Here is a 23000-nt window from a genome sequence, read left to right as displayed (position 1 = left end):
CTGATATGTATTAGTCTTGGTTCCTGTGTTCTGTACAGAGGAACATTTTATCCACGCAATGTTTCTATCTTTATCTTTAAAAATACCTTATGTCAAGTGGTCTGCCCAAACAAAATGACTCCCTAATGCCTTTTATATTTATAAGGAAATATATTAGGCTCAGTTCTGAGACTTTCATCCTAAAGAGCTCACAAATAACAGAAAAATACCCAAAATGTAAATGTATTGTAGCTATTAGAAAATTAAATAACAAAATATTATTTTATTCTCATATCTTAGGATTTAGCTGATGTTCAGCAATTAAATTAACAGGGTTTTTTTTTTCCACAAACAGGTTATTTGTAACTGGGTAAATTTAATGAAATAATGAAATCAGACTATTGGAAAAGTTTTTATCCAGGATGATAAGCATGAAGGAAAGACACTTTGAGGCACCATTTGGAGTTTCTCAAGCTGTTTGAAGAAAACCAAATGGTGTCTCAAGTATCTGTAGAAATCATTTTTACAGTGATGAAAACAGGCTTCAACTTCAATTTTCAGTCTAAACTCTAGTACTTCGGCAGAAAGCGATTATAATTTTCCATAACGCAACACTCCATTTTGTCTGCTGAATGGCTTAATTGTATTAAAGCAAAAGTTGGCCGCCTAACATAAACCATAATTACTGAACAGATTCTTCACCATCGAGGCAAACAGAGGTAAACGCAATATGTGGGTGACAGTGTCTATAACTCGAGTTATTCATCAAGCAATTAGGTGGACGTGAACGTCAATTTCCTCTTTACCAACTGTCACATTTACTCTCACTGTGTTGCGTCTAAAAGTGCGTCACTTAGTAATTTTCCTGCTGCGAAAAATACGTCAATTAAAACAAAATAATAATGAACGATAATCAGGGCGTGCGCCAATAAATTAAAAAAAAGAAAGAAAAGAGAAAAGTTTAGTTTGGAGTTTGTTATTTTGCGATGGGGATCTTAATGCTTTGGAGAAAAGGGAGTAAACGCGCGCCAAGCGCTGAGCTGTTGCCAGGCGCTGTTTTAACTCGCGCGCTGCCCGCTCTCGCTGACGCCAAACAACAAACAGCAGGTGACCCGCGCGCCACTCAGCTCTGACCAGCGCGCGCACCTGCAGCTCATTATGCTGCCTGAGGTACTTAATGCAGCGCAGGTGGGAAAGAGTTGCAGGCAGCGGCTTGGGAAAAAACACGAATTCACATAACAAATTTAAACACACACCTGTCGACACGTAGACCTACACATATAGCTAGTAATTTAAACACTCTTCATCTTTAAATGCACATCGTCCTGCGTTTACATGACAAATATCATGCTCAGAACACAAATAAGGCACACATATATGACATATCTCTCATACACTTCACCTTTAACTTAAGCTAGACTACATAGTGATGGTTTTAATTCAGCCATGTCCAAAGTGGCCCAATTAACAAATGGAGGTGAACCAATGATGTGCTCCTCATTCAAAGAATAGCTTTCACATACTCACACATTCTCATTCAGTGCAGCTTGTTCTCCCCATTTCTCACTACAGACCTGGGCAAAGTTCAACTAGGTGATCCAGGAGTGCATTTAGCACTTATGCAGCTGGCAATCTCAGTTGGAGCACCTAGTCACATTTAACAATGTTAAAGTAGAAAACAATTAGTTGATCTATTGTTTCTTTTCACTGGTAGACAATGATTTATGCTTAAATTATGTGTGTAATTTTTAAATTAGGTTTAAGGGTGGAAATTCATGCTTTTTTTAAGTGTACATTTCTGTGTGAATCCCATTGTATGAATTCAAATTTACCACCTCGTAAAATAAGTACGTTTTTTCATGAGATCAGGTTGGTGAAGATATCAAAATATTGTCTGCAAAATATTTTTGCCTACAACTGCTCATTGTCTGTGTATTATTGTAGTACTATTGAAAAGCATCCCTGAACTTTGGAAAGGCGCTATAGACTGATTAAAACAACAACATTAAAATCATTGACATGAAGTGAATAATATCTATTATTTCATTACAATGGCACCTTTTAAGGGGTAGGATATAGGCAGCAAGTGAACAGTAAGGTCTTGTGTTGGAAGCAGGAAAAATGGGCAAGAGAAAAGATCTGAGTGGATTTGACAAGGGTCAAATATATGATGGCTAGGTATCTTGGTCAGAGCATGGTTGGCCGGGTGCATGTCACCATTTACCTGGGGAAAAGATGGCAGCAGGCTGCATTATGGGAAGAAGGCAGGTTGAAGGAGGCAGTGTTATGCTCTGGGCAATGTTCTGCTGGGAAACCTTGTATTCATGTGTACTCCTGGTATTCATGTGGATTTTATTTTGCCGACACCTACCTAAAGATTATTGCAGACCATGTACATCCATTCATGCGATGGTGTTCCTTGATGACAGTGGCCACCTTTAGCAGGATAATGCACCCTGCCACACTGCAAACCCTGAATGGTTTGAGGAACATGACAAAGAGTTCAAGGTGTAGCCTTGGTTTGATTTAATCCAATTGAGCATCTATGCTGGACCAACAAATCCGATCCATGGAGGCCCGGTAGGATATAGGCAGCAAGTGAACAGTAAGGTCTTGTGTTGGAAGCAGGAAAAATGGGCAAGAGAAAAGATCTGAGTGAATTTGACAAGGGTCAAATATATGATGGCTAGATATCTGGGTCAGAGCATGGTTGGCCGGGTGCATGTCACCATTTACCTGGGGAAAAGATGGCAGCAGGCTGCATTATGGGAAGAAGGCAGGTTGAAGGAGGCAGTGTTATGCTCTGGGCAATGTTCTGCTGGGAAACCTTGTATTCATGTTTACTCCTGGTATTCATGTGGATTTTATTTTGCCGACACCTACCTAAAGATTATTGCAGACCATGTACATCCATTCATGCGATGGTGTTCCTTGATGACAGTGGCCACCTTTAGCAGGATAATGCACCCTGCCACACTGCAAACCCTGAATGGTTTGAGGAACATGACAAAGAGTTCAAGGTGTAGGCTTGGCTTGATTTAATCCAATTGAGCATCTATGCTGGACCAACAAATCCGATCCATGGAGGCCCCACACCTTATTTCAGTTAATTTCACCACACTTCTACAAGTAAACCTATACGAGTCGACTTTTCACTTGTTTTTACTTAAAGGATTAGTTTACTTCAGAATTAAAATATCCTGATAATTTACTCACCCCATGTCATCCAAGATGTTCATGTCTTTCTTTCTTCAGTCGAAAAGAAATTAAGGTTTTTGCGTATCGCAGAGCAGTGCAATATGTTTTTTTTTATTGCACTAAAATGGCCAATCATTCCGCTAGATAAGATCTTTATTCCTCGGCTGGGATCGTGTAGAGCCCTTTGAAGCAGCACTGAAACTGCAATTTGGAAGTTCGACCCGTTGAACCCTGTTGAAGTCCACTATATGGAGAATAATCCTGGAATGTTTTCCTCAAAAACCATAATTTTTTTTTCGACTGAAGAAAGAAAGACATAAACATCCTGGATAACATGGGGGTGAGTAAATTATCAGGAAATTTTAATTCTGAAGTGAACGAAACCTTTAAGAACCCAGAACGAACACTTAACTATGAGTTACCTTATAGAAACTCATTATACGCTATATCATGAAATAACTAAACATTTAATGCTACATATTTTTAGACTGCTGTTTCGTTCTTTAATTGTAATTCAATTAATAACTTTACCTTCTTTAGCCAATGAGCACATACTGTACATCTTTACATTATTGAATTTAAATCTTCTTAAATCATAAATTGAACGTAAACACAATCAGTTAATTCATTGTTATGAGTTGGTGTTTTATGTAAATTATAATTCTTTTATTTTTTTACAGTAGGTCTGCTTTTTTTAATCAGCCAAAGAACTTGCAGACAATGCTTTTTGCTGTGAGATCGGCATCCACCAACATGGTCATGTTAATTATTCAAACCTTGACCCCTTGGCTGAGCATCTTGACCTGCAAATTGTATATGCAATTAGATTATGGAATATCAGTTTGAAGCTGACTGAATGTCTGAATCCTTGTCGATAAAACACAGTGGTGCCAATAAAATGCGACATCCAACCACCGCGAAGTTAATGTGAGTGTCTGCCGAAGTGGTTGTCACGTCAGCATTACAATGATAAAATGCAATCATCCATTGCATGCCTTGTGCGTCCCATATTTTTCCACTAAAGACGCAGTGAGCCATACAAAGCCAGGACAATAAGCTTCCAGAGAATCGCTGCTCTTCAGCACTGTAATAACAGACTTTGTGGTGACATCTGCTTTAACTTAGACCCAAAAAGCCCTGCACTTAATAAAGCAGCATCAGTGTTGTATTGGGGATGAGAAAATGAATGTCTCTTGGAAGGAGTGGGGGAGGAATTCCTTCTCTCTTCACCATGTGAACCGCCTTCAAGAAGATCTCTCAGATGTGGGAAAGAAGAGTGAGAGTCACAACGCTGCCTGTTTTACATTTGTTAATGGATGAGAGTCTACAACAAATCTAACAGCCAAAAAGCCCTAGACAAAAAGCCCTTTCCTACTCATCCTATACACAAACATAATTGAAAGATCAGCCACGTATGTCTGTCACTGCAGACACAAGCAGACGGTTGTCTGGTTTTGGCTCTCACAGGTCTAAACATAGCATTGACATCACTGATAGTCTTATTTAGCCCATTGAGAGGCTAAGATGTACTGTAGCAATATATGGTTGGAACTTGACAAGACCCGGCTTGTTCTGTGCCTATTGTGTTGTGATTCCATTATAATGACTCAATCGATTCATTTCAGCCCAACTGCCCTGTCTCTGAGGTGGATTAGTCATGTCTGAAGAGGATAAAGAAATTGCGTGAAGAAAAGGGGGGCCTAAGAGTTTGCCTACCAACTGAGGAGAGCTTCAAGACAAACCGTTACGGCCCATACACCTTAAAGGATTAGTTCACTCCAGAATTCCTGATCATTTACTCACCCCCATGTCATCCAAGATGTTCGTTTCTTTCTTTCTTCAGTCAAAAAGAAATAAAGGCTTTTGAGAAAAAACATTCCAGGATTTTTCTCCAAATAGTGGACTTCAACAGGGATTGAAGGTCCAAATTACAGTTTCAATGCAGCTTCAAAGGGCTCTACACGATCCCAGACGAGTTTCTAGCGAAACGAACGGTCATTTTCAAAAAAAAAAAGAAAAAATTTATATACTTTTTAACCACAAATGCTCGTCTTGCACTAGCTCTGCGATGCACGTCCATGACTTTACGCATTACGTAGTCACATTGGAAAGGTCATGTGTAATGTAGGCGGAAAACAAAAAACTCTCATCTCATATTTTCTCATTTTCTCATCTCAAATGCCCTTTACAAAAAAGTTTTTTTGATCTTCCGCCTACGTTACGCGTCACCTTTCCAACGTGACTACATAATGCGTGAAGTCATGGACGCGCATCGCAGAGGTAGTGCAAGATGAGCATTTGTGGTTGAAAAGTAAGCTTCACTGAAATGGCAATTTGGACTTTCAACCCATTGTACCCCAGTGAAGTCCACTATATGAAGAAAAATCCTGGAATGTTTTCCTCAAAAACCTTAATTTCTTTTCAACTGAAGAAAGAAAGATATAAACATCTTGGATGACATGGGGGTGAGTAAATTATCAGGAAATTTTATCTCTGGAGTGAACTAATCCTTTAATGTCTGCTACTCATAGTACTAGGCCATGAATACTCAAAGAAAAGAAAAAAAGACCAAGGCATTTTTCTAAATATCTTCTTTATGTTTCACAGGAGCACGAATCTCACACGGGTTTAAAGCGACATGAGGGTGAATAAATTATGACATATTCTTCCTTTGACTCTGTCAATGATGTCTTCATGTCAAAATGAGGATGTTTCCCTAAAGAAGAGAGGAACAGTGCTGTCTGGAAACTTGTGTTTCTGTTTCTGTAATGTATGCATTATTGGTGAGAATCCTAATTTGCATTGAAATTCAATATTCCTCTTTCTGCAAGGAGTCCTAATCCTTATGCGCTGAGACATAAAGACCATAAGCCCCCGTCAGCTCCTTACTTGAGACATCACCCTGACTCCACGCAGGTAACCTAATCCACAGCCATTTCCCAGCACACCCCAGCTGCTTGCTTTCTCCTTCCCTGTCATCACACATGAGCCCAGTCAGGGTCCATTTGGAATGTGATTTATGGTCTAAGATGGCTGCTCTGATTTGCGACTGTAAATCTGGCATGTCCTGGGTTTTTGTGACTAACAAAGTATTGATGGGGCAGTGAACGTGGGCTGCAGAAATTTAACTGCACCACTGTGTATTTAATTTATTATTAAATTAGTGATCTTTATCAAAGGGATAGTTCACCCAAAAAAGGAAATTCTGTCATTATTTATTCACCTCATGACTTCTGTGGAACATAAAAGGAGTTTGTGCACTTATACACTATGTACTTATGCACTGTGTACTCAACAGTGTAGTGTATGAATTTTATAAGGTTATTTTATCATTCAACATTTGAGTCTGATAGCCCCTCCCCATCCACTACGTAATTAAAGCTGCGACAGTTGAGTGCACAAAGTGTCCAACATTCCCCACTTAGTTTTTTCGGTTAATTAAGTGCATCATCTGGGTATTTAAAGTGCACTTTTTCTTTTTGGAATTTTCAGTATGAACACACTATTTATACTATAAAATGTCAGAGAATAGTGCACAAGTACGTGAATTGGAACACTTTGCGAATATCATTTTTTAAACTAAACCTTGACAAAAATTAGTCTTTGAGAATGTCTAAGTATAAATCCAAATCCAAAACTTAATAAAAATAAGTATGTGTGTCTAAAAATCACTAGAGAATTTATGGTAACACTTTACAATAAGGTTCATTAGTTAAACATTAGTTAATGTATTAACAAACATGAACTAACCATGGGCAATACATTTGTTACTGTATTTACTAATCTAAGTTAACATTAGTTAATGAAAATACAGTTGTTCATTGTTTGTTCATGTTAGTTCACAGTGCATTAAGTAATGTTAACAAGATTTTAATTATGTATTAGTAAATGTTGATATTAACATTAACAAAGTGCAGTTCATTATTAGTTCATGTTAACTAATGTAGTTAACTAATGTTAACTAATGAACCTTATTGTAAAGTGTTACCAAATTTATAAGCCACTTTATATAGAACTCTATAGGAATCTAGTGGCTACACAATGGCATTACATAAGTTTTTCTTTTTTTTACCCCCACCTATGATTTCGGTGAACTATCACTTTATTGGAGTTTCAGAAACACAAATATGGAGACAAAAGCTACAACAATAACTTATTGGTAACACTTTATTTTTACAATACATGTATTACAGTGTACTTACCCAAGAAAGTACTGTAATATAAGGTAATTACATGGGTTAAGGTTAGGTTTAGGGATAGGTTTAGAGTTAGTACCTAGTTATAACCCAGTTATTGTAATTGCTATAATAAGTACATATTATGTACATGCAGAACAGGACTATAAAATAAAGTGCTACCAACTTATTTTATTGTGTATTTACTATAGTAAAACCAGAAAATTTTGCATAATTTCCAGCAACTAACACTAAAACAAACCCTAATCTTAAACCTATAGTATGTACATGTTGTTATATAATATTGCTCAGTACTTATTTGTGTAATTACACTGTAACAAGGAAAGTTTTAAATAAAGTGTGACTGGTACAACAATACAAACATTTAATAGGTCCTCATGTTCAGTTTCCATTTGGCAGTTTCCCTCAATCCATCTGTTTCAGCTGAAGGTAATGTCTCAGGGTTTTGTAAGAATGGAAGGTTACATTTAATTTATCAGAAGTAAATTGTAGCTTGCAGTTTAATTGCCTGATAAAGACAAAACATGTCAGTAACAACAAAACAAGGTGTGCATTTGGAAGCTGCTCCCAACAGATGTATTAATCTTTCATTTTTCACTGCAGATGTTGCTGAGGTACTGCAGACAGCCAACACAATTATCAGGTAAAAACCTCAAAATCCATTTAAATTACCTCAATTTACTCTCTTCCTTCCCTCAGACCTCTTGATGGTAATATTCATCCATTTTGAGTGGGAATTATTCCCTCATCCGGAGTTCATTGCACAGTTTCTTCAAGGGGGCTCTGATGAAAGCTTATCATAAGGCCCCTTGTATATTTACAGCGGCTCATGACAGCTGCATAAGAGAATCTAGCAGTTGATATACCCTTGCCATCTCCTTGCTCCACTAACAACTAAACGTTCTTGACTGAGGCTGCGGAATGTCTTAGGAATCATAAATCAAGGCCTTGATAGAAACTTGGCAGCCGCCACAGCGATCCGTTGTAATGTTACATTAGAGTGGACTGGTTAGAAGTTACCAAACAGTTAAGTGATGGATGTTTTTAAGCGCAGAGGGACAATTTGGTTTGATGATAATTTGAGAACGTCTATCTTTCTTGTCACTGCAGCCACTGCGAAAGCCGGGTCCAGAGAGCCGGTCCACATTCCTGCAGTAGATAATTATTGTGATCAACGTGGGGATGCACACATCTTTCCATCTGTCTATGATCTACACGTCGCTTGCTGTGCTACACCTTAAGCAGACACACACCATACAGAAATCCCCTTCCCAACAAAGCATCCCTGCTTGTTGCAGGAGAAACCCAAGGCTGTGTGAGAATGATGCTGTGGGAGTGGGTGAGATCTATTGAACAGCCAGTCACGGCTCAATATGAAGTTTGTTTGTTGCCTCCCTTGTCTGTGGCATATGCAAATCAGGCGAGTGGAGGGGGTGCGTGTGTGTGTATGTGTGTTTAGCGGGGTCAGTCTGTGGGAAAGTGAAGGAGCTAATCCTGAGTGTTTCACAGGGGAGGAGAGGACCATTCAGTCGCCCGCCCCTCCCGTGAGCCCACCCCACCACTACAGCTCATTGCATGCCACTTCTCAAGACAAGGACGTTGTGTTTTCTCTTTGTATCAAAGTCCCCTCTCACCCCACCCCCCGTATACACACAAACACTTTAATGCTGAACACCTGTTTCTGTACACACACATCCCGCTGATGCAGAGACATGATAAAATCCCACGCTCCCATCTACCGTGGACCACAAAAAAAAAAAAAAACTTTCGCATACAATCTGTGGATAATCACAGAATCAAATGGTATCAATCTAAACTGTCAACCTTTTTATGCATTCTTCAAAGTCTAAAATAGACAAAAGTATTCAGTTCCTTAATTAGAACATTTGCAAGTAAATCTGGCACCATAACCCTAGTTATCCCACGCTTGCAATCAAGTGTTACACAATAGAGTCTTTACGTACTTATAAAACGATTTCATAACACGTTTCATAACTGCCTTCAAATGTGCATGGGAAGCTCCTGCTTCCGAGTTATGAGATCACACATTCAAGTCATTACATATTTCATTGGCCAGAGGAGAAATGGCCCCCCAACTGAGCCTGGTTTCTCCCAGGGCTTTTTTCTCCATTGTGTCACCTGATGGAGTTTGGGTTCCTCGCCACTGTCGCCTCTGGCTTGCTTAGTTGGGGACATTTAATATTCAACAGTATTATTGATTTGACTGACTGACACTGTTGGATGAGAACTGAACTGAGCTGGACGATGACATTACGGTTTTCTGCAGAACTGCTTTTTTGATGAAATTAACTAATTTAATAATTGAAGATCTTTACAACGGAACTGAATCAACACTGAACTGACTTGAGCTAAACAATGACATTATTTTCTTTTAGAGCTGCTGTACAGCCAAAATGAACTCTGATCACATCAATGAACCATTTTCCTGTCATCAGTGTAAAGCTGCTTTGAAACAATCTGTATTGTATAAAGTGCTATATAAATAAAGGTGGCATATTTGCCTAAAGCTAATTGTGAAAGATGAGTGAGTGATCAACTTTACACTAGTTGTCTGTAAAGTTATTCAAACATAGCGCCTTAAAGGGGTCATATAATGCCACTATTACAAGATGTAAAATAAGTCTCTGATGTCCCCAGAGTGTGTATGTAAAGTTTTAGCTCAAAATACCCCACAGATCATTTTTATAACATGTTAAATTTGTCACTTTTTGAGGGTGAGCAAAAACACTCCGTTTTTGTGTGTCCCTTTAAATGCAAACGAGCTGCTGCTCACCAGAAAAGGGCGGAGTTTCAAGAGCTCCTGTTAGCAGCGCTGATTACCTCATACAGATTCACTGAAAATGTCAGAAACCGTTCAGCCTTTTATGTTCAAACCAGAGTCGGACAATGATGGAGAGACTCAAGAAGAAGTGACAACATATAGAATGCAACAGGATGTTTCTGAATGGTTATTGATGAATTTATGTAGCTGATGTGGAGTTAACTATCTTAAAGTCATTAATTAGCATATTCTGTCATGATAATCTATAAATCGCTCACATGGGAACTGTTGTAAGCCAGAGAATATATGCTGCATGAAGATAGAACAGGTATAGTTTAGTTTAATTACGGTTATATCTTATGTTGTCATCTTGCTTTTATGACATGCTATTGCATTTGTGATATGTACTGTGTTGCAATAACATGGCCTCACCCCCCTTTGTTGGTCCCTACCAGCCATTTGTTGTAGTCCTTAAACAGCAAATTCTTTAAAATAAAATATCTAAAATATCTATAAAGTGAAATCATAATCAACCACCCCTTTAATATTATTCAAATACAGCATGTAAAATGAAAATAATAGTAATGCTTTAAAAAAAAAAAAAGAGAAGCTAAAACAGTAAAACAGGAATATTGTAAAATATTATGACTATAAATGTTATTAATATTAAATTTTAATATATTTTAAAGTGTAATTTATTCCTGTGAAGGCAAAGCTGAATTTTCAGCATCATTACTCCAGTCTTAAGTGTTACGTGATCCTTTAGAAATCATTCTAAAATGCTGATTCAGCGCTCAAGAAACATTTTTATTATTATTATCAGTGTTGAAAACAGTTGTTTTGCTTAATATGTCATGGAAACTGTGACATATTTTCAGGATTCTTTGAATAGAAAGTTAAAAAGAACAGCATTTATTCAAAATGGAAGTTTTTGTAACAATGTAAATGTCTTTAAAAAATGAATAAATACCCAGCAAAACCCCCAAATCTTTGAAAAGTAGTGTACGATAGTTTTATTTATACAATATTTCAGAATTTCAGAGTCCACTTGAAGGCTTACCAATCCCAGGCCGTTCCATACCTATAGTGTTTCATGATGGTGTTCACTTCATCAAACCGTCTGCTCTCTCTGAAAACAAAGCCAATCACCCAGAATCCTGCTGTGCCTCTGCCCCACCAACATTATCAGTCTTCAACGTCATCAAATCACCAACAGCAGGCCTTGATAAAAAAAAGCCTTGGAAAATATGTGGGACACTCTAAGAGCCAAAACCCTATACAGACTTCAGCCGCACTATTGAAGCCAGATGTTTACTTAACTGGCCAATTTTGATAAATGGCGTAATGATAACCATTATGCATTGGGGTAATTTTATATCAGCGCAGCACCACATTGTTTTTGTTTCGCAGCCAAACAAAGTCTGTCTGTGCCCACGGCCAGGTGCTGGTTTCGACCTAATTGATAAGCAGTCAGCAGGACCGTGGTTTTCATGTTCTTCCAACATGGCATCCACAAAGGCCTAATCTGCCTTATTCTTAGGCTTCAGTGAACTACAGCATTAGAGAAGCTTTGCTATGACACTAAGTGTACTCGGTGCTTATGGCTTATCAAGTGGACACAGTGGTGGGCTTTTGCTGTTGTTGTGTAATCACCAGTCCACACATAGATGTTTGTGCTGTAAGATATCCATAAAAAAATATATAAAAATCATTTTTTCCACATTTCTATCATGACAACTCTCGGAAGATTGTTAGCATGGTAATGGATATGACAATGTTAATGTATTTGGTCTTGGCAGAATAGATCTGCTATGCTGCTGCTGCAGAGCAAGTACAGGAACTTGCTACTGCCAAAACATATGCCGATACGCTGCTGCACAAATAGCATATATCAATAACCCATAGCAGATCTGTACAGGTGGAGCTGGGGAAGTTGGAGGGTTTTAGAGGAACTCTGAAGCACGCTGCAAACTGCTATAGTGAATGTAACCAGCCATTTACATGTGTGAGCAACAAGCTCATTGGCTGCAGATGTGACATGGACCAATCAGCTTGTGCCAGTAGTTAACGCTGTAATTATCATCAGCTTGCGTTAAGACCCATCAGCCTGCGCCATCTAGAGTTTCAGGACAGAACTATGTATATATTGCAGTCTAACATACCCCTGCTCCAGTCATAACTGATTTTTTGGTGACGCACATTTGTTTTTGCTTGAGGGAGATTGTAGAAAACCACATAAAATAACAATTATTACTATTACATTTTCAGTGTGATTATACTTCCCACTTGAAGCAATATGCCACTTTTTTCTCCTACAAACAATACTTTTCATAGCTGGTCATTGATATATTACTTCTGCAAGAAAAACATATTGAAGATCAGCAATGAGTCCAAAACAACAGTTGCTTTGTAGCATAGCTCATTTTATTGTTTAAACAGTTTTGCATAGGAAATATATCCACTTCCAGTAATTGACTGCAGTAAAAACAGCTGCTAGCAGTATAGGCTGGATATAACAGTAACAATCACAAAAAAGTCAAGCGTTATTTACACTCATTTGTAATCTTGTGGCATTTTTAGCCCCTGCACCAAATTCAACCAACTCGAAGGCAAGGCAGTGCCTATACTGTTTATAGCTGTGAAAATGGAAAAAGTTGAAATCAACAGAAAATAAAACAAGGCCTTCACTATACAGCTTCTTGAAGGACACATGTGTTTCTTAAACTGTAAGTAAAAACACAAAAACTTGATAAAGTGATTCTATAATGTACATTCAGAACATACAGTGATATTTGCATACAACTGCTGTTTCCACAATCACTACTAAAAACTGTTACGACTTATTTGTTGGTGTTAGTGTTGTTGTTGTCATGTTATAAACTCAGTTACCACAATACCACTGAATTTGCAATGGGCATAAAAGTGCCACAAGACCCCCCCCCCTCCCTCCCCCCCCCTCAAAAAAAGCAAAAGAAAAAAGAAACAACTTTGCTGTGGAGCTGGCAAATTTTTTTTCACCTGACATTTTTTGTCATCTATTGTAGTACTAAGTGTAGTCTAGAGAAACACACTGCCCAACTATTACTTGATCTCTGTGAAATAGAGACTGGGGTATCCCATTTGACTAAATTATCCAAAATTGAACAAAGCACAAAAACACAAAACACAGAACCAGGACCAAAAAAAAAAAACAAAAAAACAACAACAACAATGAAACGTTTGGGGGGATAATAAAAAAAAAAAACATGGGAAGAGGCATCCCATAGAATCTATTTTGATTGGAGATTTTTTTGTATTCCCTAAAGAAAATTCCATGTTTTTATATTTACAAGGGAAAGTCCACTGAGACTTTGAGCTGAAACAGGCACTGCTTGAAATATTTTTCCTTTTTTTTTTCCTTTTTTTTTGTTGTTTTTTGGTAAACGTCTCATAATATGCTGGTTTTTATGTTCCTATTTATGTCAATGATCACTCATGCTGTTGTAAATGCCCTAGAAATGGAAATATGAGAGTAGATGTGGACCAAAATGTCCTCCTGCCGTTTCCCTGCACTGACACACAGAAGAGCTGAAAATAGACATTGCATGAGTTCCACTGGTCCTCCTTGCATAAGTTATTTACATGTGGCTTCTCTAGGGCCATGGACCATGGCTTTCACAACTCGATCAGACCATCATCTTACTGCTTTCAATATCTGAATTCTGCAACAAAACACTGCTTTCAAAAAGATCAGCCCTTTGAAAAAAGAAACTACTCTATATCGCTACTTCTACCCAGAAATAAGGTTTAATGTGATCGCCGTATAAGCCTCGTGACATTGTATGCTGTGGTGAGGGGAAGTGCCTCGAGCTACCATGACAACATTCGGTCCGACGAGATACCAACACTATCTAATCGTAGCTCCGAGGCTAATCAGAGCATCATCGCTAGCTAGACGTAATCCAAACAACAAACAAATGTGCCAATGAAAGGGCTAGTGGGAACTGCGGAAAGTGCAAATGCTCAGCTGTTTTCCTCTGTGATGGCAGCATGAAAAAGACATCTGTGGGTGCACACAAAGGCTTCTGGGAGTACCGAGCCTGCCCTGAAAACTATGCAGCATTCATCCTAACATGGCGATCCCTGCCCATGGCGGACATATGTAAACACTGCAGAATGGAGGTGCCTACGTGCAGCAGAAAAATCTCAGCCTTTCAGCCGGCAAATTCTGTACATGGTATGGTGGGTCAGCCTCTATTGACGGGGGGAAATAATGCATGCTTTACTTTGCACAAGACAGCAGAACAATCTGTGATGTCGTGTAGTGACATTACCCTGGTAGTTGTTGTTGGGAGACTCAAATCAGGTGCCTTTCTTCTAAAGTGACTAGGAGTTCCCCAACGGTTCAAAAGAACAAATAATGACCCTATTTAGCACAAATTTCCACATTATTTCTTGTCCCGTTTTCAATATCACATAATCACATCACACACACACACTCTATGGCCACACTAACAAAACAACACTTCAAACATTTATGAAATGTCTCAAGGATCCAAGTTAATCAACACGAAATACAACAAAAGACCTTCATCATTTTGTTTTAAACATTTACAGTCCCATACGGGAATTCACTCCACTTTATAAGTACAGGAAAATAAAAATAAAGAATTACATATTCAGCCTCTTTCTTATGTATCGGACAGCTGTCGAGTCGTAACACAAATCGAAACTCAAAACAGTTTTGTATTTTTTCGTTGCTTTTTTTGTTTCACTAAAAAATATGGACATCACTTAAATTCACCAATACATGTCAAAAGTTTTTCTTTTTACAAACGGGGAAAAAAAGAAATTTACAGTGTACACACTTTTGTCAACAAGGCAGGCATTTCAATAGAAGACCCTCATGTACTCTCCTCTCGTAGTGTCAGAGTCATCTTGAAACACACACTCTGACGTATTCATCTACCCACACACACACACACACGCACACAGTTCACATAGCTGCCAGAGCAGATTTTAACCCATAATGACTACTACTGAAAACTATTGCTATTACGATGGCCATCGAGATGACCCCTACCTACGTCCTCCTTCACGGTTTCCAACACAAGAATGACTCAATGACCCTGACACTCCCACCACTTCAGGAGGAAATGCACAATGCACTTCAGTGGCATCGCGAACGGCCAGAAGGCTGCAAAGCACTTACTTTTTGCAAATCAAAAGCAACAAAAAGACAGAACAGTGCACATTGAACGGGGTGACTCTAGCTTAATATTATATATACTGTATATATAAACATCTTGGTGAAGGAGGAGAGATTCAGCTTGACTTGAGGTCTCAGAAACAGACTGATTTAAAGGCTACAATTTGAAATGCGAGGGGGATTTGAAGTGAAGTTTATTATTAATTGATGCTGGTAATGCCCTGTGAAGCAAAACGCCTGAGATTTTGTGTTGTTCTGTATTTAATTGAAAGACACTATGGGTGGATGATTGCCTATATGCTGTAGGTGCAAAACCTTTTTTTTTCTTGATCCTCAAGACCATAAGAGCATTAAATTATTCCCTTTCCCCGAAGTCTAAAACAACTCGAAAATAATTATAAAAACTTGAGATAACTATAAAAACCGATTCTCCCCATGGGGGGTTTTGTTTACGGACTACAACCTCAATAAGGCTGTAAATTTGAGCACTTCAAAAGGGAAGAATAAAAACAGTGATATTTACTGATTGTGACAGATTTAACACGCAGCAACTTGCGTGACAGTGATTGTAATGCATTTTTTATAACAAGTCACTTGTAAATTTAAGGCATCTACTTGGGAATTGCATATAGCTATTTACTGGACAGGGAGAACGGGGTGGTGAAGATATCTGATAAAAAGATGCCAGCATTTAACACTTTGCCCTAGTGTGCGTAATTCGCCGGTGATTGTCGCTCTCAAGTCAAGCTGTCTCCTCTATGAAAGTCGTCTTCTACCGAAGGTCAAACTAGCACCCCAGGTGGGAAGTTTGAAGAAGGAGTTTGTTAGTCACAGTAGGCAAATCAGTGACTTTGCAGCCGTATTAGACCAAATGGTGCCTTCTTTGCAGACATGCTTCAACGTGTGGAAAAAAGTCCTCCCCTTATAGAGAATACGAAACAAACGTCTCTCGCACGCACTTCTCTGCCTTTAGGTACACTTAAGGGAAAAAAGACCTTGTCGCACACTGCATAGAAAGCAGTTTCCACTTTGGTCAATTACGAATAAAAAAAAAAAAAAAGGAAAACAACAACAACGTCAACAACAGCAACAACAACAACAACAACAATATCAACAAAATAAATGTTTACACTATTTGTATTTCTGTACTAGCTTCTAATTATCCACATAGCTAAAAGCACTACCTACATAGGCAAAACTTGGTATTGCATAATTCTTATAAATCTGGACCCGCCCTCCCCAATAATGACTGGAAGATGGAGAAATAAACAAACAAACGATTAAAACAGAATCAAAAATGACAACCACCAAAATACTGGAAAAAAAAAATGCTGGTTGATTATAAACTTTAGAACGGTAACTATACACAGCCTTGATACGCACTGTAAATGAGAGATAAAGTAGTAAATGAAGCTAAAAATCAACAATGTCACAATTTCATCCAGAGTACAAAATATTTCTTATCATAAAAATGTTACTTTTTTTTTTCCCAAAAACGATAGTAAATGCAGCAAAAACAAGTGTAGTGATGTTTTCTAAAGTCGAAGGCAAGGCACGTAACGTGGACTATATATTTTCGTGCAAATTAAGATTATTGGAAAGATTAATTATATAAATATGTCTGATTGGAGAGACAATGGCATTGTGAATGCCGGGAGCAATCGACGATTTCTGGGACTGCGACTGTTGGGAACTACCAAAGTGGGTTTGAAAAAAGCACCTTGAGACCTCGCCTCAACCTGCAGGTTAGTGTTGAAATGAGTACAGCTTTACACACATACACAATTTGTCTTAAATTACTCTGCGTTCCTCTTGTTTCTCATGATATCAAAGTGTAAACAGTAGCTTTACAAGCTAATAGCCGACTAAACATGCATACTAGATCGGTGAGTAATATGTCAAAATAAGCCATTTTACACACGCCGTGTGTCTGAGTCTTTTTTCACCTACTATAAGTTTTCATTTTAATAAATAAAAAAAAACTACCCGCATGTTTGGGTACGGCTCAAAATAAGTGCTGTCTTGTTCGTGTTCAGTTCTGCTCACGTAAACGTTCACTGTCAATCCCACTCTTTTCTTCCATCCTTAGCTTTCCCTAGTTTCCCGAATCAAGGATGTGATTTTTTATTTTCTTTTTCTTTTTTATGTTTTAAAGTTCACCTAAAAACATTTACTCCCCATTCCTTTAGAGTCTTAGGGCAGACAGACTATGATAGCTTCCCTTCAGTAAAATCATTTAAATTGCACTTGCCTCTTATGAGATATTGTCTTATTTTTCTCAAAATCCTTTTCAAAGGAAATATATATATAAAAAATAAAAATAAAAATTAAAAAAGGGGTTGTATTTCTTACCTAATAATATAGGCTTTTTCTTTCATTGTAGGAAAAAAAAAATGTTTTCAGAGTTCTTAACTCTGGAGAGTAAATTCCAACTTTTACCTTAAAAGGAAATAAGTACAGGACTGACAAGATTACGGTTTCAAAAGATTTTCCACTGTAGGTAAATTAAATGTTGAGGCTAATATGAAAATAGAAACATTCAGTTCATTGAAAATTGTTCCTGTGTTTATGTTACGAATACGATGAGCCTCTGTTTGATGAAAGTTTGTTCGAATCGCAGCCCGCTTTACAAACCATCCATCCAGCCAGCCCTTGTGTGGCCGCCCCCCTCTAAATCGTTTCGTAAACCAAGACTAGTAATCGTGACATAAGAACAAGAGAAACACTAACAAGAGAGACTAGCATGTCATGCATATACAGTAAGGCATCTAAAGTTTGTATGGTAAAGATCACAGTATCTCAGTTCAGGGGCCTCCTTACACAATGACTGACTGGTGTGGAGAGGCTCATGTCAGAAGAGAACACTTTGACCCGACTCACTCTACTGCTCTAAGCCAATGTCCTTGAGAGGGTGGGACAAAGGTCCATGTCGATTGTATAAGTGCTGCTTGCTGGTTTGTCCGAGGACCTGTCTCTCCTGGGTCCAGTTCAATTGCTTGATTCTGCCTGGAGGAGGGGCTCACCAATGATGTTTATGCTGTAATTCTGGACATTTGTTGGCAGAATCGGAGTCCCGTTCGACACTTGGAATGGAATTAAGCTCGCCCAGGTACCAGGACTGCAGACACAGAGTGGAAAGACAGATTGTGGGAGTTATTATAATCATGTTACATACACACATACATGTGCTGTCAAACGATTAATCGCATCCAAAATATATATACACACGTAAATATTTTTTAAAAATATATACATGTATGTGTGTGTATTTATATATACATAATAAATATACACACATGTACAAACTTTTATTTTAGATGCGATTAATGACGATTAATCGTTTGACAGCACTAAAAATGGATAACATTTCAAGTTATATAAATAGTATATATATATATATATATATATATATATATATATGTATATATATAGACACATTAAAGTTAGAACATCATCAAATTCTTTAAATCTGAATCAGTTAATGAAAGAGATATAACAGGTCTAGACTTTTTCCCACTCTCTTTTGAAAACTACCCCTTTCCTTTCCATTAAATACACACACAGACACACACAATAATGGGTTCGGCATAGTGTCAGGGAACAGGATATCCCAGAGAAACAAAGCACCCTTAGTGCACATGCAAGGGGGAAGTTTCCCCAAGAGCACGCATCCATCTCAGCCCCCTGCAGCTGACACCCACTTTTGGATCAATAGGGTTAAGTCAGCGGGACCGTCTACAGACCTTTCCTATCTGCATTCAGCACATGTTAACGGCACTACAACACGAGACTGTTAATTGCGAGCTGTGGTGCGAATCTCAGATGCAAAAGCACCAGGGTGCACAAACAGCATGTTGTTCCCTGGGGGGAGGACAGGGGGGCTGAATGGTGCGTACATGTGTCGAATAATTAGGCAGGCCAGAAACCAGAGCCCTGGTATGCCCCCCTCCTCTTCTCTGCCTCCGTCTGAAATACCTGTCTCACCCAATCGCCGAACACAATCTTTCTGCTTGCAGATTACAGGCCGTACTCCTGCTCTGTCAACAGTGCCCGGCGCACACAGCCACCTCTTTGTTTTTCCCCCCTCTCGTTTCTTTTTTTTTTGCCCCTGAAAAAGAAAGGGGACATGCTCGAGGAGGGGTGGAGGGTGGTGGGCTGATTGAAGGAGAAGGAAGGGGACTGTTGTGTGCAAAGACTTTTCCCTGGGTTCACTGCTTTGGATGCAGGTGCAAAGCTTTAGTGGGCTTTTCTTCTGGAGTTTGTTGTTTGTTTTCCGCGGGGGAGACGAGGGCTAAAGCCAGTGGCTGGTGAAGGACAGGGACCCAGCGGATGTGGAACAGTGACTTTATTCTTCCTGAGGTAGCCCGGGGTGATACGGCTGCCTGTTGCCTTGAATGCAGCTAATGATTCAGTCTGAGTTTTATACAAATCACTCGCAGCCAAAGCCTGAAATCTTGGTTAAAAAAAAAAAAAAAAAAAGTTGCATATTATGATTCCAGTGCGCACTGGGTCAGACTTTAAGGAGAAAGACAGTCACAAAGTTGTTGTATGAATGGAAACTAAATCAAATGTGCACTAAACTCGCTTTAAAAAGGGTTTAATATATCACATGAAGAACTAACTGGACTCGGTCTCTCCTCCCTCCTGCTGCCCCTTTCCTCTCCCTCTCTCTGCCGTTCTAGCCTGCTAGAAATCATCTAACAGGAAATGAGAGATTAAGTGTTTCAGAGATGTGGACGGGAAGCTTTGGGGCTCAAATCAGACTCAAGTCACTGTTTGGAGGATTTATGACTTGACTTGATAAATATTAAAGTACTTGAGACTTGATTTTGACTTTGTTGCAATTACCTGCGAGTTGAGCTGATGACTAGAGACCCGTCATTTCCTATGAAAATCCAATGGCATTACAATTGTGCACCAAAATTTTCTCTTCTCTCTCTAAGTTTTACCAGACTGAAAAAGCAAGCAGTACATATTGATATCATCTACCAATATATGCTGGAGTAATAGCTGCTGAAAATCCAGCTTTGCCATCTCAGGAATCAATTACATTTTAAAATATACTCAAACAGAAAAACAGTTCTTTTAAATTGTAATAATTTACACAATATTAGTGTATTTTTGATCAAATAAATGCAGCAATGGCAAGACCTCATTCAAAAATCGGTAACACTTTAAAACAAGATTTAATTTGTTAAAATCAGTTAACTACATTATTTAACAAGAATTAACAATGAACAATCTATGTCATTTAATAATCTTTGTTAATGTTAATTTCAACATTTAATAATACATTTTTAAAATAAAAAAATGTAATTTTATCTGTTAACATTATTTAATACCAAAGTCCCTTTCAAGGAAATTTGTTCACTCGGCGGCCATATTTGCAACGCCATATGGCATATTTGCAGCTATTTCGGGGCATCCAAGACCAAGTCCTATCTATTTGAATGGGGGAATCCTGAAATCTCAAAAACTGCTTGGCAAACTCACAATTAAATAACATTTCAAATCAGCAACAAAATCTGACATGAACTGTCTCATAAATATTGTTTCTTACGCTCAAATATCGTTAAAAGGCTTATTTTTCAGGCTAGACCAGTCAATACGCATGTGCAGTCCTGTGCGCGAGTCTCAGGTTTCTATGGGAACCAGAGCTTTTAATGGCAGCTGCAGTGATGCAATAACTTTATCAATCAGTGATTGGCTCTTTTACTTAGAAGGCGGGATGTATTCTGCCATATAGCGTGTTGCATTTTCTCCCATTCTAATAGGAGTGAACCGTTTTTCTATATCTATAGTCTTTGTTAATACACTGTGAACTAACATGAACAAACAATGAACAATGGTATTTTATTAACTAACCTTAACAAAGATTAATAAATGCTGTAAAACACATATTGCTGTTAGTTCTAATCTATTAATTAATGTTAACAAATGAGATCTTATTGTAAAGTGTTACCAAAAAACCTCACTGACCCCAAACGGTGTATATATATATATATATATATATTATTTAATATTATTTATTTATATACTATAATATAACTATATATTCTTTACAAAAGATGTCTTGCTAATCAACCCTGCTAAAAAGACGAAAATACTATCATTGCCATGCTTTTCACCTGCAAAAAACGTATGGTCTTTCTTTAAAAGATCACGACCAAAGAACTTGCTGGTTAGGAAGTTAATTAAGAATCCAGCTAAGATGCTATGTTGGAGACCAGGATCCAAAACAACATAATGTATGCTGGTCTCTTAAACAGGGAAAGTGAGCACAAAGGAACTGTGCTGTAGTTCTTCTCTTGCTTTCTGCTTCTTTCCCTGAACACGTACATCGGTCCGTTCCAATAAAGGATTACTAATGGGCCAGCAAAACAGACTACCGCCCATCAAGCTCGTAAATTGTCTCATGTACTGCTGCCCTAAACTTTGCCTTTGCAGAGCATCAATAAACAGTGTCTGATTGATTGCCATGGGGTGGGGTACTACCCCTTGTTTCCCAAGTTCAAGGTTCAGTGTGGTGTTACCTACTGTCTGGTTTCCCCAGTTACCAGACAAGTGCAGATGTGATGGGCCCCCTTCACAAGGGAGATGGGTGTTATGTGGGATAAAAGGGAGAGGAACGAACAACTCTGCTCCCTTATCAGACTCTTGCTTCTTCACGAGCCGCTTACAGGTCTTTCGTCCTGAACGTGCACCCTCTTGCAGGAGCAAGCATGGGCCTGCTTCATTTTGGAATCAGACGCTAAATTAGATTATCTAATGCCATCTTAATGGATTGCTGACCCATTTCCTACAGGATGGCAACAAACAAGCCTGGCTTCAATTCAATTTGGGTTGAGCTGTGGACTGGCATGCATCACACTGCGGCACTGCATCTTTGCAAGTACATGCAAGCAACAAATCACATTTCCAAGTCAATGACCTGAACTCAACTCTTCAACTGCTTCAGCTTTCATCTGCAGCACATTGCCTTGCTTTCAAATCACGTTCTATCAGGCTGCAAGCTTGTTTTTTGCAGTTGACAGAATGATGGTAATTAGTAAACTTTTAATGAATATTTTAAATGTAACATCTGGGCTTGGTTTTTCTGTGCCCCTATTTTATGTCGATTATAAATTTCTGTACATAATGTTGGAGAAACAGTAAACGGTGAGCCACTGCTAGAGAACCTTTTTCCCCTCATTCTCCGTGTGGTCTATTATGAGGCCAGAAAAGGGGCTGGAATGAAAGCAGGGGCCTGTAACACTGATGCCTACAGAAGGAAGTGAGAGTGTGTTCAGTGCAACTTCACCTTTCCACACATTTACTGCAGTGAGGAAGTGCTGAGCAAGGCCTTTCCCACTGCAGGGAGCTGGAGAGACTAAAAAAGTAGAGGAGAGAGGATATAGCTCAAGGACATATAGCTCACACTAAGCCCACCTTACACAGGGATTCGGTCGTGACTGCTCTAAGGATTCATAGAAGCACAGCTTTCACTTAAAATGTAATAAAATGAGGCAATGAGGTTTGTGTACAAATAAACGATTTGTACATAACATATTATTTAACTATAATGACAAAGCAAAAAACATTTGTAATAACTTTTCAAATTTATTAAATATAAAAAAAACTGAAAATCACATTATCATAAGTATTCAGACTTTGCTAG

At 38.4% G+C, this 23000-nt stretch overlaps 1 protein-coding gene across 12 annotated transcripts in view; it reads right to left on the bottom strand.

Annotated features, from left to right (window-relative positions):
- Positions 1-12557: 12557 nt before the first annotated feature.
- Positions 12558-23000, bottom strand: part of LOC127515682 (nuclear factor 1 B-type-like) — a 101066-nt gene continuing 90623 nt past the window's right edge. For all 12 annotated transcript variants that reach the window (XM_051899575.1, XM_051899573.1, XM_051899574.1 and 9 more), the window contains one exon: positions 12558-18461. In XM_051899575.1, the coding sequence (XP_051755535.1) occupies positions 18332-18461 (130 nt within the window). In that variant the 3' untranslated portion in view covers positions 12558-18331. The remainder of the gene's footprint in view (positions 18462-23000) is intronic.

Source organism: Ctenopharyngodon idella, chromosome 7, assembly GCF_019924925.1.
Source record: "Ctenopharyngodon idella isolate HZGC_01 chromosome 7, HZGC01, whole genome shotgun sequence".
NCBI lineage: Eukaryota > Metazoa > Chordata > Actinopteri > Cypriniformes > Xenocyprididae > Ctenopharyngodon > Ctenopharyngodon idella.
Note: the sequence above shows the minus strand (reverse complement) of the source record. Positions and strands in the feature narration are given on the sequence as shown.